This window comes from Zea mays, chromosome 1 (assembly GCF_902167145.1).
Source record: "Zea mays cultivar B73 chromosome 1, Zm-B73-REFERENCE-NAM-5.0, whole genome shotgun sequence".
Taxonomy (NCBI): Eukaryota; Viridiplantae; Streptophyta; class Magnoliopsida; order Poales; family Poaceae; genus Zea; species Zea mays.
In genome coordinates, this window is record NC_050096.1 from 22,687,335 (window position 1) to 22,702,395 (window position 15,061).

At 39.6% G+C, this 15,061-nt stretch overlaps 2 protein-coding genes across 5 annotated transcripts; one reads left to right on the forward strand and one right to left on the reverse strand.

Annotated features, from left to right (window-relative positions):
• Positions 1–395: 395 nt before the first annotated feature.
• LOC100381737 (urb2) lies at positions 396–12,435 on the reverse strand. 4 transcript variants are annotated; one of them, XM_008645309.3, is made up of 12 exons: positions 11,693–12,435; positions 9,714–11,208; positions 8,074–9,435; positions 7,607–7,905; positions 3,911–5,556; positions 2,052–2,454; positions 1,801–1,963; positions 1,348–1,451; positions 1,177–1,268; positions 824–1,063; positions 635–745; positions 396–556 (listed from the first exon to the last, which is right to left on the reverse strand). In XM_008645309.3, the coding sequence occupies exons 1-10, from the start codon at positions 11,908–11,910 to the stop codon at positions 987–989; spliced, it is 5,859 nt and encodes a 1,952-aa protein (XP_008643531.1). In that variant the 5' UTR covers positions 11,911–12,435; the 3' UTR covers positions 396–556; positions 635–745; positions 824–986. The 4 variants fall into 4 exon arrangements, with proteins under 4 accessions (XP_008643531.1, XP_008643537.1, XP_020393324.1 ...); XM_008645315.3 differs by having other exon boundaries at positions 670–745; positions 11,693–12,010; XM_020537735.2 differs by having other exon boundaries at positions 9,714–11,313; positions 11,693–11,910.
• LOC100283482 (somatic embryogenesis related protein) lies at positions 12,082–14,742 on the forward strand. Its single transcript, NM_001156382.2, has 4 exons — positions 12,082–12,331; positions 12,478–12,736; positions 13,781–13,838; positions 13,923–14,742. Exons 1-4 carry the CDS (start codon positions 12,231–12,233, stop codon positions 14,477–14,479), a joined length of 975 nt encoding a protein of 324 aa, NP_001149854.2. The 5' UTR covers positions 12,082–12,230; the 3' UTR covers positions 14,480–14,742.
• The last annotated feature ends 319 nt before the right edge of the window (positions 14,743–15,061 follow it).

The window sequence follows — 15,061 nt, forward strand, 5'->3', positions numbered from 1 at the left end:
TAGTGACTTAGTGTAAAATAAGAGACGTGAAACTGTAAATGACTGTTTGCAAAGTCGAGTTTGAAATAGAGGGTGTAATAAGAAATGAGATATAGCATCTGCTGGAGATAGCATAAGCATAGATTGATAATTACTACCCATTATAAATATTAATACTTCTGTATATAATAATTAATCAAACTCTAAGACTGTTTGACTCCACAAACTCAAAAAGTAAGTGAGATTTATATTCTTTTGGGAACAGGGAGAGTAAAAGACTTTTGTGGTTGTGTCAAACTGTGAAAGGAAACTGCAAAAAGAAAACGGGCAAAACAGAAGTAGGGGGGCTCGATTCTGAGTGATAAATATGCCTGGATCTGGATTGCACTAGAAGCAGGTCGATCGAGACCAACACCGGCAGAACTTCACCAGGACACTAGATAATTCTCTTTCCTCAATTATGATCTATTCAAGCTTTAGCATTACAATGTTTTAATCAGTAAATCTCTTACAAGGTAGCCAAACACCACTTGATACTAACCGTCCTATTTTTGCTGTTGTTAAGTACCAGGAAAACCTGGAAAAGGAATTATATTCAAGTGATAAGGCTTCAAATATCACTTATTCAAGGGTAAGCATGCATGTTCTACATTACCCTGGAATTAAATGTCGATATCTACTTGATATTACCAGGTGTCCAGGTCAACTTGCAGAACAGCACGAGGCAGCTGTAGATCCTATGAAGTTGATTTCACAAGCCTTAAATCTGTGAGTAGAGAAAACAGAATCAATTAGTTTGTGTGGCTTCGATTCGAATTCTAATCTACAAAGTTTGATCGGAAACCTTTATTAGCCACCATGTCTCCTTGATAAGTCGGTAAGCAGCCATTAGGCCAAAATTAGTCCACCCAAAACACAAGATCATCCAGAAGATGGTACTTCATAGATTTTCTAACCAGACGTGACAGGATAAACGCCAGTTGTTCAAAAATAAAGAACAGGCTGGCTTAGATCTTGCCCTGATACTGGAAGTGTAATTTATAATCACGCACCAGATCAGCAAGAGTGGTTCGGCATGGACCCTCTGCAAATACAAAGGGGAAAAAAGAAGCAAAAGGAAGAGTTATCTAATAGGTTATCTGTGTGTTCAGAAAATCAGAAGTAAAACTTTCGAACAGGTTATTAAGGGATACAAACCACCCAGGTATGTGTGGAGCTGTTGAAAATCACTTTCCTCGCATATATCAATCAGGGAATACACACCAGGTCTCAGGACCTCATCAATTTCTCTGCCATGTCAGAAGACCAAGTCTGCTGAGACAAAAGCATATAATGAACAGCTAGACTTGAGTATAAAAGACAACATACCGTGTTATCCCTGTCTGAAAAGGACCCTGTCCAGAAAACATGGAAATATAACCAGCAAGAAAGTGCATGGCATGTTTTCCTAGGGTTTCTCTCTGCTGGCGCATCTGCATTGCCCACACAATAGGAGAAAGTACATTAGTTTTTGTAGATACATGAAAAATAAATATGCATGACTTGCATTCACAATCCTTTGTTGTGTCATTATTTTTAAAATTTTTGACTTAGCCAAACTCTTGTCACAGCAAATAGCTCAGTATTTAGTACAAAGCCTACTGTTAGCATGAGCTCTTTTGAGAAGAAAGCTTGCAAAATACTTCAGCAATTTGTAAACCCATAATACAACAGAAAAAAAAGGATACAGCAGACCATATGGAAACACACAGCCCAGACACGTCCCACAATCAAAGTGATATTTGTATAATTTTAAATAAAAAAGGCATAATCATCAATAACCTCTTCATAGATCCTTCTGAAAAAGGAAGCACATTTTAGTGCCTCTTCCATATTCCAAGCAAAATATCCAGCTACGTTAATCATCTTCGAATCTGTGGACTCCAAACAACCGAGCAGTATGCTTACTGAATCCTCCAGGAGGGCCACACACCACCCAATCTCACTAGAGGGCAAAAAAGGGAAACAGTAATATATGAACCAAACGGAATAATATAAAATCACAGAGAACAAGAAGGGAGTCAAATCTCTACCGTTGTTGGTGCCGAAGAGTAGTGCATAACAATTTGCAACATGCAGCATAGATATCAACTGAAAATTGTCTGTCAAGAATATATTCAGCATGATCTCCATGGTGTTGTACACTTTGGTTGCAGTACTTTGCTAGAAGATGTTTAAACTCTTTGAAGAGTGTCACAGGAACAAGCAGACACTGGGAAACATGGGATGCATCAATTTGAAAAGAATGTCTTCCCACAAATGAAGTGATAACCTCAACACACATTAGAACAGTGGCTCCAGCATCTGGATGGAACACACTACCTTGAGGTGGCAGGTTCTGACTATAGAAAATATGTGGACTCTGAAGGTGTAGTATAATGTTGAATAAAGCACCAACTAGGCCAGGGACAGTCCTCTTAAAAACGCGCTTGTTTCCTGCAATATGGGTTGAAGAATAGTTAAAGATCACCTTTTTCAAACCAGGATTTCCATATGGATACTTTTCATGGCACAGATTTAATCATGTAAACCCCATAGGCCCATACGGATAGAAGCAACAGACAATAAATGTTTGCTCCTTCACACACTACCCATAACCCATCATCCTATAAGAATTTTAGAAGTTTAGATCAAGATTCCTAACAGCTCAACTAGTTCATGTAGTGATATGCCAAAAACGTGGATCATCTGGTACTGATTATTGACAGGCACTAAGGTACTAGAATATCAAGCAAGTACCAAAATATAATGGAAGAAAAAATTCTCAAAAGCACTTGGCATATTCATGTATATGATAACTTGATGTTGATTAGTATACAGTACTAACTGAACGTGCAGATGTAAATGTTTCGGATATTGCTACTATTTCCAAAGTATAGCTTTGTATGATAATTTTTTGTCATTTTTTTCTCGGATACGCAGGAGAGCTGTGTATCAATATATTTAGAAGAAAAGGGGTTTAGAACCTATACAACACCACACAAACAGATCACACACACAAAAACCCAAGGGCGAAGAGATGTGAAACCCCTCAAGCCCCATCTAAACACCAAAAAAGTAACTCCTCCCTTATGAACTCTAGAACCCCATTCAACTAGGCAAGATCCATCAAACATGCAACGATTGTGGTGATTGCAGATGGCCCATGCTCCAAGGATAATTTATTGTCAGAAATAACTAAATTTATGTATTAAAAACAGATCTCTCTAAATAAATCGATATCGATTTCGTCCATACAATCTAAATTCATTTTAAATATCATTGCTTAAACCTAAAGTTTGATTGACACAAATTTCAGGCTAACTTGTATTTGCAAGGGGAGCACTCAACAGCTTGGCTGTTGAACAATTCTTGTATGTAGGTGTGTTCAGTCCTGTTTTTTCGTACTGGGGATAGGTCAGGGCGTCAATTTTTGTTCTGAGTGTTAATGTAGGATCAAGTCATGAGTTAGTGGGTGCATGGCACAGTAATTTCAGCCATTAAGGGTTGGATAAAGTTGTTTATGGCCATTAAGGGCCGGGTAATTGTCTTTCCCCTTATATGAAAGGGAGGAATACATCTGAGGTGGAGCAACCTCACGCACCAGGAAAAAAAAAAGACCACTTCTGTTCTAGCGCACTTACCATTGATTTGTCTTACATTGGCAAAGGAACATATATCTGTGAAGCAAGAATCAACTGCTAAGAATTACTGTCCTGTCAGATATAATCTTAGTATTGTTGGGCGACTAATCTAGTTCTCATACATGATAAACTTGATACATTACTGAATCCTCCTAGGAAGCTGATTTAACATCAATCTCACTCAGAAGCAATGGATTAAAACAACCTTTGGTAACAGAAACAAAAATTGTATGTAGAAATATAACTAATGGAAATGTCTCGCTGCTGACCTGGCACAAAATCAAGAATCATATAGAGGCAGTCGATCCCAGCAGCAACATCAGAAGAAACTGTCCCACCATCAGGATTTCCAGTGTAAATTTGGTATATTGAATGACTGCAATGATTCACTCCAACCAATGCCCTTTCAATTACTTGTAGAGCTGCATTTAGATGTGTGTTTGATGCAATACTGACAAATTTTCCAAGTACTAGTCGAAGCCTCGATTTCAATGAATTTAATCTATTCTGTGTATCAATGAAATCTTTAGGAAAAGCATAACCAGATGCATTCTGTAATTGCAGTGTTTTCGTGCTTGAGCCAATCTCATGAGTAGGGAGAGTAGCATTCTTCTGTTGAAGTAAGATGCATTTACCAACAGCCCTCAATAAAGCATTTATAATCTGAGTATACAGTTCTATTGAAATATTGAGCTCAGACAATGTAAATGCACTTCCTAAGACTTCAAGATATCTTAATACCCCATCAATCCATACAAGACAAAACATGTGTGGCCAGCTAGACATGTCTGCAACTTTCTGTAGAGTGATGAAAGCTATCCCAAGCATGGTACCCAATGAAAGCTGTTCGACAGGGCTGCAAGTCTGCCTAGAAACATCACTTGAAAAGGATAGGTAACCATGAAATTTAATGATAGCAGCAGATATACTGTATATCTCTCTCAAAGTGAATGATATGAGTGGGCATTCACCTTTCAACAGGTTTTCCAGAAGAACATTTTCCATGTACTGTATCTTAGACAGATCAACTCCATGACTTCCACACTTTGTCAATTCATCCATGATTGCTTCAATATTCAGAAAACCATTCGCACAATCTAGCTCTTGTGGAAGATGAACAGAGACTAAATCTATAGAGGCAGAATCTTTGTTATCCATAAACAAGACATGAACACAAATATCTACAAAGGTCCCAAACTTAGCGACATAACTGCTAAATCTTGAGCAATACTGAAGCAACATCTTCCTGTCCTCTGGGCTTGCTATTGGGTGATCATTGAATGTGCTTTCTAATGCTGAATTAAGTCCCTGCAAAAATCCTCCTATGCAAGACATGCTGCATGACAATCTTTTCCAACATACAGTGTTACGGCAGTCTTCTATTTTGATAACACACTTGCTGTCCTTTATGGTAACAGGTATCCCAGTTGCAGTCTTCTGCAACAATTCAGCCATACTTCTGACACACTCTAAGGCTGATACTTCTACTATATCAAATGCCTGGTCATTATGTTCTGAAGTCTCCTTTTTAATAGGACTACCATCAAGGGAAGATTCAATTTGTTTCTTTAAATCAAACAAGTAAACTGATGAATTCAAACTAGCTAGTGTAGAAAATAATTCTGATGTCTTATCTAACAAGGAGAACATCAACCTATTCACCTCATCAGTACACTCGTCAAATATTTTATGTGATGAACCAACAATTTCCTGAACAGATCTCAAAAACCAAACCAGGGAATATGAGTTACCATTTTTATTTGAAAAGGACAAGTATTGCCTTGCCTCTGGGCACTCTTTCCCGAATTTCAAGATGAGATTTATCAGAGCCCTACGACAACATATAAACAAACGCAGTAACTTCATGGGATTGCAGGATTCACAACGAAGACCTAGCAATTTAAGCAGCAGCAGTCTGCAAGGAGCGGAAACAATTAATGGGCAGCAAAAGATAAACCAAACGGTTAATAATTCAGATAATATAAATGCACACATTGACACTTTTTTTCCATTATTCTTTGGAAAATAACATTTATTACATGAAAACTTGAGCTCGCTTTACTGACAACAGAAGAAGAGTAGAAAATCATCAATAAAATAAAACACGAAACTAAATGTTTATGCTAACAAGAATTTTGGTATGCCATGAAAGCAGTAGACACTCAAAAGAAAGAGAAAAAGGAGTGGCGGTTCTGTGCCACAAGAGCCCCATGCACAAGGGGATAGACAAATTCTCACTTTTATTCTTTCCTTGATAGAAAAGTGAGACAGAACAGAGGAATGATGCTTTGTTGATCCTAATTCCTAAGACACTGGATCAGAATCCTATTACCACTTTCCCACAACACCTATCAATTAAGGAATTCAAGAAATTTGTAGCAATTCGTGTTCAGACTTTCAGAATAAGCACAGAAAGACCTCTTTCCATTGGAACAACAAGAACACCTTCTTTATTTTTTATATTCCCACTGATAGCCATTAAATCACCTTCCTATTTGACTTCAGCTAACCCTTTTTAACTAGTAATAGAGATAAAGCCATAGTTATTAAGGCGGTAAGGCGACATAAGGCGACCGACCCCCTTTTCAGTTTTTAGGCGATAAAGCATAAGGCGAGGTGACACCTTAGTTATATAGATAAACATAAAAAAATAGATCAAACATTGTTTATATATCATTAATTTAAAGTTAATGAGCAAGCTAGCACTTTCATAAGGTCTAGTAGGTCCAATTTCAGCTTTGTAGAAACAGAGAAAAAGATAAAAACTCACAATGAGTGAGTCCAGCCCAACTCAACCCAAAACACAGTTTTAGGTCACAGCCACCAGCAACCTAGCAGCCGTCAGCCTTTCTCTCCCTCACACCGCAGCTCTCCCCAGTCTCCTCTCTCCTCTCTCTCCCTCGGTACTTCCACTGCAGCTCTCCCTCCAATGGCCGGAGCACTACGTGCAGCCGAGGAAGGAGGCAGCAGCTGCACACCGCCGCCGCCACACAGGTCAAGCCCTCTTCTCTGTTTCCAGACGCCGCCCCTCAAAACCCTACCTATCCCCTAAGGCATCGCCCCGCCGGCGCCCCGAGGACACCCTGCCGGCGCTTCGCCAGCGCCTTACGCCGTGGCGGACGCCTTACTCCACAGCGCAAGGCGAGCTAGACACCTTGCCCTGTGAGCGCGCTCGCTAAGGCGACGCTTAATGGACACCTTGATAAGCATGGATAAAGCATTAACCATGTGTTTTTGTTGCCATCATTAATAAACATGGTGATGAACAGGCAAAAGAGAAAAGTGAACTAGTTGTCACAATATTTCTCATTTTGACCAAATTAGAAAATACGTGTTGACTCCAGTTCCATCACAAGACCAAAAGCGAGTCAAAATCAACAATTTAGTTAATGAGCTGTACATAGCTGAGGAAGTGACGATTGAGGATTGACGAATACCAGTAAAGAAATCTTTCAGTTGAAAGAGCCTAGCATTTGAGAATGCATGAAGTATCTTTGTTTCTCGGGTACATAAATGTTATAAAAAAACTAACCTCAGCATGGAACCGGTATGTATTTGTGAACATTTTTTCTACCTATTAATACAGCATCACACACGTCTTCATCGTGTTCAAGGAAAAACAGAATATTGTTTTATCGCCCCAACAGTGGTATTGTATAACTCTCTCAGCTCACAAATACTTGACACATTTGACTTTGCATGGTCTTCATGAATGGCTTTGACAATTAATTTCTTCTAGAATATATTCTTAAAATCCTTCATATATAAGAGATTTTGCAAATATTTTGCATATAAATCAACCATTTAACTTACACGCCTCCAAACTAAATAATGTAAGTCATTGATATTTGTGGTTTTTAAGGTTTGACATAATCTTACGTAAACATTTTTTGTGACCCAAGGTAGACCAAAGCATAGGGAACAAAACTAGCACATGTGAGCAAAATCGTAAACTCCATACTTGCCTTTCAAGATGGAGAATATAGTTTATAAGCCGTATGAATGCCTTGGAATTTGCATGAAATCCAGGAACAGCACTAAAAAAATTAAGGAAATCCTCACAGATCCAGTGTTTGTCTAAGCAGTGCGCATGCGTAGCACCAGAACCTGTACCAATCAACTTCTCATTTTCCAGGTTACTTATTGTCTCCATCAAATCAGGTGAAGTGTCCAAAAAGACATTATCTCCATCAGAGTTGGTAACAAAAGAAAACGATTTCTTCAAAGCATGACAAAAACTTGATGCCAGATTCTTCAAAATTACCTAGAAATATGCATTTCAAATTTGATCAAGTCATTAAGAAAAGCATGTGAAAGAAAGCACCCAGCTATCAAATATAAAATAAACAAAGATAATCAAATATTAGATTCAATATTACGAACATACTTCGAAAAAAATTTCTTGGGATAGAAGTATTACAATGATATATACCTTTTTTTCATAAATAATTGTATCACAAAGGACTCCAATAGAGACACTATGCAAAGTCATTTCTCTGCCCGAAGATTGAGTGCCATTATTCTCCTTGTCCAGGGAAGATCTCTTTTGAGTAAAAGAAAACCTTATCAAATTAGAGAAAAAGTTCTTTAAATCCTTCTTAGAAACATGAGAGCTCCAAACGTCAATGTTTTCACACAGAAGCTGCCACGTGGCTATAGGAAAAGAGCCTTCATCTAAGGAACATAGACTCAAATCCCAGGAACTACTAACATCATAAGACCCAAAAGGACCAGTTTCTCCTGAAGATAATAGCTTCACATAATTCATCACAAAACTCATCAATTTAGCAGCCTCCAGACTGCAAGATTCCTTTAACAGTCGAGTGTTTCCTATATCCTTATTATCTATTTGCCAAGCATCATCTTCAAGCAAAAATTGAAATGCCTTAATCTGCCTGTTAAGGTCATTGAGTCTCTGCAGAACCATGACATGGAAGATGTAAACAAGTGGAGCAAAAGAAGCACAGTTTGTTGAGAGAGACTCTGATAAACTCTCAATAACATCCAAAAGGGAGTTTGAATTTTCATCGATCAATGCAAAATAACCCTTCCCAAGAATATTCGTCGGATTGGTCCATTCCTTTCCTGAACATACAATGAATGGATTCCCCACTAACTTTGTTGCATCTATGGCTACATCTGGAGGCATGAGGCCAATAGATTGCTGATACAAGCTTCTACATGATATATATAGGCGACAGAATAGGCAAAAAATCCAGGAAAAACTTGGGATCTTCTGCCGGTTGGCATGTAGTTTTTTAGATACATTTTTTCCCATAATTGAAGAAATAAATCCATTTATATTTTTTGATTTGTTTCTGACCAAGTGACTGAAATTTCGCCGGACTGCATTGACCAACCTTTCAACAGATTTTCCTACCAGTGTACTATTTGAAACAGTGACAGTTATTGAATCAAGAATGCTAGCATATACTTCAGATAAGTGTCTGCCAAGAAGTTCGGCTTTCTGACAAAAAATAGACTTCCTGGCAATGGATGGCTCTCTGAGTTTGCTTACATCATCTTCAAAACTGCAATCTGCCATCCAATTCAATGTTTCTGTGAGATCCGATGTAAGCTCCTCTATACATCGGCTAGACTGGCCTTGAGGCATCGACTTAATTGAAGTGCGAATAGCACCCATCAATGTTTCGGAACTCAACAGTGTTGTCAATGATCCCAAACACTCCTGGGACGATAAAGAGGCCACAGAAAATGAGCCATGTACTCCATCAGGGCCCTCAACTCTGAATGCCCTCACAGCATCACACAGACTGAAAATTGAGCGGGAAACCTATATTATGAACAAAAGAGGGGGGAAAACATCAGATCAGGGTAGGGGAAAAGAAGAGCGTGCAAGCAGAATGTAGAAAGACACACAAAGTCCACCCAAACATTGGGCTTCAATGGATCTTCTTAGACTCATATCTTCTTAATATAATGATACATAGCTCTTTAGCATGTTCGAGGGGAAAAGGGTCCACTCAAACAAAGAGCATCACTTGTTTGCAATCTTATCAGATAATTGAGTGAGGAAGTACTGAAAGTAACAGCTGAAAGTACATAACCAACCTGACGAAGTTCACTGAATGTGCAAATCACTTGGGCTGAGAGGCTTGAAATCTTTGAAGCAAGCAGAAAACAGGGTTCGATGTCCTTGGAAGATGTATTAATAGCAGACAAAGCAAAAATCATTAACCACAATTTCACAAGGTCGTCTCCTAGAACTTTGTACTCGATTTCTAGAAAATTGCCAACTGCAGAAATAATCTCTGCAAACATTAAAGGTACTATCTTCTTAATGTTTACATCTTCTAGATGCACAGCAGACATCCAGAATTTGTACATCTTTTCAGATATTAAGATCAAGACAGAGTAAATATCTTGCAAAAAATTGAAGTGAGATCCTTCCAATGTGTCCTCTGTAGGAACATAGATCTTCTCTTCAATAAGGGTTATCAGCATCACATTAATGGATTTCAGCATGCAATGGACCTCTACTAGCCTTGTCACCCCTAACTTAGAGAAGTCCTTTTGGGAATACGATTTACACTCTAATACGATGGGTTCCATGAACATAATAAACACTTCAAAAAGTGATTCCCTATGTTGTGGTTCTTCAGAACCATCATTGCTTTTGTGCAGCGTACCCAAAGTCGTTCTACTTGGTGCTACAGTTGTTCTTTGATTTCTAGCCCTCCTAACAAACAATTGAAACAAGTAGCCAAACCCAGCCAGCAATACAGCCTTGTTTTCTGTTTTTATTCCTTTGAATCGCTGAAATAGATGTCTATGGTAGCTTCCTTTGATATCCTTAGCAGCAGAAGATTTATTCAAACTCCTGAGACCGAAATATCCACTAAGATGTTGGGGATGAAACAGTCCATTTGAAAAAACATCTTCAACAATTTTCAACATTGTTCCTGTCTGCTTGTGTTCACTGGAATGTGCTTGTGAATTAAGTAAAACTAACAATTCCAACAATGGCCCAAGAACCTTATCAACAAAAGCATGGAAAATATTCTTCGGATTTGCATAAAATCTCAGGAAGCATGCGAATTGCCCGAGGAGGCAATTTGCAAGCTTCTGAAGAACAGGGCAAAAATTGTCCTTTTTAGCTGACACCTTCTGAGCAAGATTGACAACCTCAATGGCACAAGAGGCCCATAAATCCACACCAGCGTTGAAGAAAGCTCTTGTATTGGAAGAGAAAAGCAATGACATGCAGTCAAACACTTGTTCAAAGAGCTCAATAGATTCATTGTCAGGACATGATGTGTTGCTATCAACTCTGCCCAAACCATGACTTGCAACTCGACTAAGGGATTTAAGTAAGTTCAGAGATATTGAAATGGATGGTTTCTTTTCAACACACACTCTCAAAATTGCCCAGCATCTACTATCCAATGCTGGATCAAAAATATGTAGAATCTTTTTACTATTCTCAGGAAAATTTAAGATAGACTGCAACCAGTTTCCAATAAATGACACCAGCCGCAATAGCTGAATGCTGCAGCTTGAGTTATTTGGCAGTGTGGTTAGAAATTCGACCGCTAGCTCAATCTTTCTGCACAAATAAACATGCCGTTGTGAAGATGTAGATTACAAGTGAGAAGATTAGAATAAGGTTGATCTAAACAGGATTCCACAAAATACTCCAGCTTCAGTGCTTCTGTATGAATCAGAAAAATTACATAAGGTACTAATCATGAACATAATATGTCAAATTTGTCCATCTTACTGCTTCTATCATCCTAGAAAGTAAAAAGAGAAAGTACTATTTGGCATACATCAATGCGATTATTGTGCAAAATCAACAAATATAAAGCCAAGCTAAAAATGCTAACAACAAAATTGTATCTCTTATAAAATCCTATTCACACTGAATTAACAAAATCATCTCGTGCATTGTTTATGGCAGTAAACAAGTAATACGCAATCCTCCATTAAAAGAGGCGACTAAAACGATGGAAGCATAATCACATAAACGGAATTCCTAGCCACAGGGTTACATGAGCTAACGTTCACCGAAACAGAAGCAGAAGGGTGACCTTTCGAGCGACAGCTCCTTGCTCTGGAGGGAGAGGACGAGGTCGAGGTGTTCCCACGCGCCCTTGGCGCCGCCGTCGCCGTCGAAGCGAAGTCTAGCGAACTTGAGATCGCTCGGACCCTCCCCTTGGCAAGGCTGCGATTGGTTCCACCGCCGCTTCCTCGCTGCGCCGGGCCTCGCGGTCGCGGCAGCCGTCTCCATGGCAATGGCGTCTGTCATGAGCGGAAGTGGAGGCTAGGGTTCTGGGTTTGGAGGCACGTGCTGCCTCGCCCGTTTGATTTCTCCGTGCCCGAAGACGCGCCGTGAAACCTTCTTCCGCGTCCGACCAATATTAATAAAGCACGAATCTTAAAGATGTGCTAACCAGACTGACCGACCGAGTCACCGTCACGGTCACCGCGGCCCCAGCCCAACCCAGAGCATTCTTGGTCCCGATTTCCTCAGCTCAGGTGCCGGGTTCCCCAGGCACAAGCTACAAACCCTAACCCATCCGGGAGCACCGGAAATTTTGGAGGCTGAAACGGAAAGGGGAGAAGGCGATGACGACGAGGGAGCCGCGCGAGGCGTCCCGGCGCGATGGGCGCGACTCGCACGGGAGGCGCCCCCACTCCTCGTTCAGGTCGCGGAGGGACGATCCCAGGTACCAATCCGCTGCATCCCCCGTCGGATTTCCGATCTGACTGCGTTTTAGTATGGATTAGAATGCTGGTTTTAGCGGGCATCGGTGGTTCTTTCTTGAACCTGCAGTTTCTTACAAGATACAATTTTTCGAATCTCTTTTGGTAGCCCAAGGAGAAGAGATGACAGGAGGCGTGAATCGGACAGGGCGCACCACAGAAGTCGAGATGGAGAATTTTTGGAGGTGGTGGACCATGATCAGAAGCGGAATAGAGATGCTGCGCAGAGCGCTGACCCTCCGAATGCTGAGTCGAAGTCAGCGAGTGATATGAAGAATGGCCCCTCCACCAGGCATGAGAGATCACCTAGGGGAACCAAACGATTTTCTGAGTCGAGTGAGGCATGGCGGCCTCGGTCTTTCTTTCAGGTTCTTATCTTTTCTCAGTGTATTATATCAAAAGGGAATACCACCAATAGCTTCTGCTCTCTATTACAAATTGTTTCATCATAGCTACAAATAGTGTGCTTTGACTATCACGGTTACATACATATGTGCTCACGATGTTACAGAGCTCACTATTTTGGATAGCTAATAGTAATATAGTATTTTATGGAGTTGCTATTTTAGATAGCCGAACAGCAAGTATTCCACATTCGGTAACTTCACCGGTACTGGAAAATGTACCTAACAGATTAGTGTTATTAGGTGGATCCATAGGTCATTATTTGCTTGTGGTCTGGATTGCAAACATCCTGGTTATGACAGCTCTGGTAACTAATGCAATTGTGCCGAGTGTTGTCTAATAACAAATATTGTGTTGATAGTAGAGACATTTAATGTGCCCAAAACATTATAAGTATTCCATGTTTGTGTTATTCTGAATAAATGCTATATATTTATTTTAAGACTCACGGTTAAAGGACTTCTGAGTCGTATGTTAAGAGGCTCTGGAGTGCATATGATTTTTTTAGGATTTGTGTTATCCTATGTAGAATGTAGAAACCGATATTTGAGATAATCAGCTCAAATTAGTACCTATAGGTTCGTTTTCACCCATGTTTAGCTCAAATATTCATTAGCTATCCTCTGTTTGTGATTATGTGTGAACCACTGAACCTGTCGTTGCATTTCTGTTATTTAAGTTCATGAAATGTAGTTTTAGTGTACAGATTAGTTAGATTCATGGATATGGTTTGCCAGCTTTGGTTAACATGAATATACTTGTCTTAATTAATGGTTGCAAGTAACAACTCTAACATTCATATGCATCTTTTGTAGAATCATCTGAAGTGTGGAGGTTGGTCTCTGCATAAAGAATGTTAGGTCATTGTTAAATCATACAAAAATTCTTCCACTTGTCGTACATACATAACACATTCCTCCTGATGTAGTGGGACTTCTTTTATGACACATTGATTCAAATGCCCACTGTTTGTAACAATGTTAGACTACCTGTGCTTCTATGTACAGCACAATGAGCGTGGAAGTGCTGGGCAAGGTGGTCGGCATTATGACCGCCAGGCTAGTGGTGAGATGCCTTCTTAGTTTGTATTTTGTGCATTTATTTAATTATCCATTCTCTATACATGCTAAGTTATTTATTGTTTCTAAGACTATGGAAGGCAAAGGGAGCATCTCTCTGATAGAGATAAACAGAAGACAGAGAGACACAGTTTGCAGGGAAAGATTGAGCTGGACCAGCAAAAGAAGGATGGTGATTCAACATGGAAGCATGATGGATTTTTCCAGTTGGAGGAAGCAGCACCCCTTGCCAAGAAGAGGCCACCATTTCAGGAGATGAAGATACAAGAATCTGCTGACACTGTAACAGAACCAGATTCTAGATCAAGGAATTATCAGGCACGGGGATATGGAAATCATCGACCCTTCCTAAGGCCAGATGATCGAGGCTTTAGAAGGGGGTTTCCTGACCACAGGAGTGATGGCCAGAGGAATGGGCATGATATAAGGGGAAGATTTTCTGTTAGGGGAGGAATGGACAGAGACAGGTTTAACAATTCATATGGTGGGAGAAGCAACGCAGAGCAGGCTTCTGGTGATCAAGAAGAAAAATGGAAGCATGACCTCTATGATCAGACAAACAGGAGCCCGCCTCCAAAGACTGAGGAAGAGCAGATTGCCAAAGTTGAAGCGCTGTTGGCACTGTAGCTGTCTTATTTATGTCTGGAGTTGTTTTTTGTGATAGATTATCATGTACTTGGTTTCAGATGTGTTGAATACTGTCTTTTTTATTCTATATATTCTGCATATCTATGTGGAATTGTGGATTAAACCACCTTATGAAGCTATTCCATTTGGACTGATAATATTGTACTAGATAATCATGAGTTTCATAATGTAGAACCATCAAGCGAAGTACAAGACAATCATGAGTTTGGTAGGTAAACAATTTGCTCCTCGGGTGCGTTTAGAGCTAAATTGCTTCTTTAGGTAGTGTTTGGTTCTTCCCGATCTGTTGTTTGTATATGTTTCATATAGTATATAGGGGCTCTAAAAAGGAAAATTATGCTTAATGGTGTGTTTGATTTGGCTTTTGTCCTCTAAAAGTCAAAAGCCAAACCAAAGGATTGGAATCAGGAAGTAACTTTTTCTAAAAGCTGACTTTGTAAAATTGAAAGCACTTCTTAATCTGCTTTTAGTGGCTTTTGAATGAAACTTTAAAAATATATATCGAAAACCTTTTGACGGCTTTTTGTGGTTTGCACTAAACGGTTTTTAGCATTTTAACAG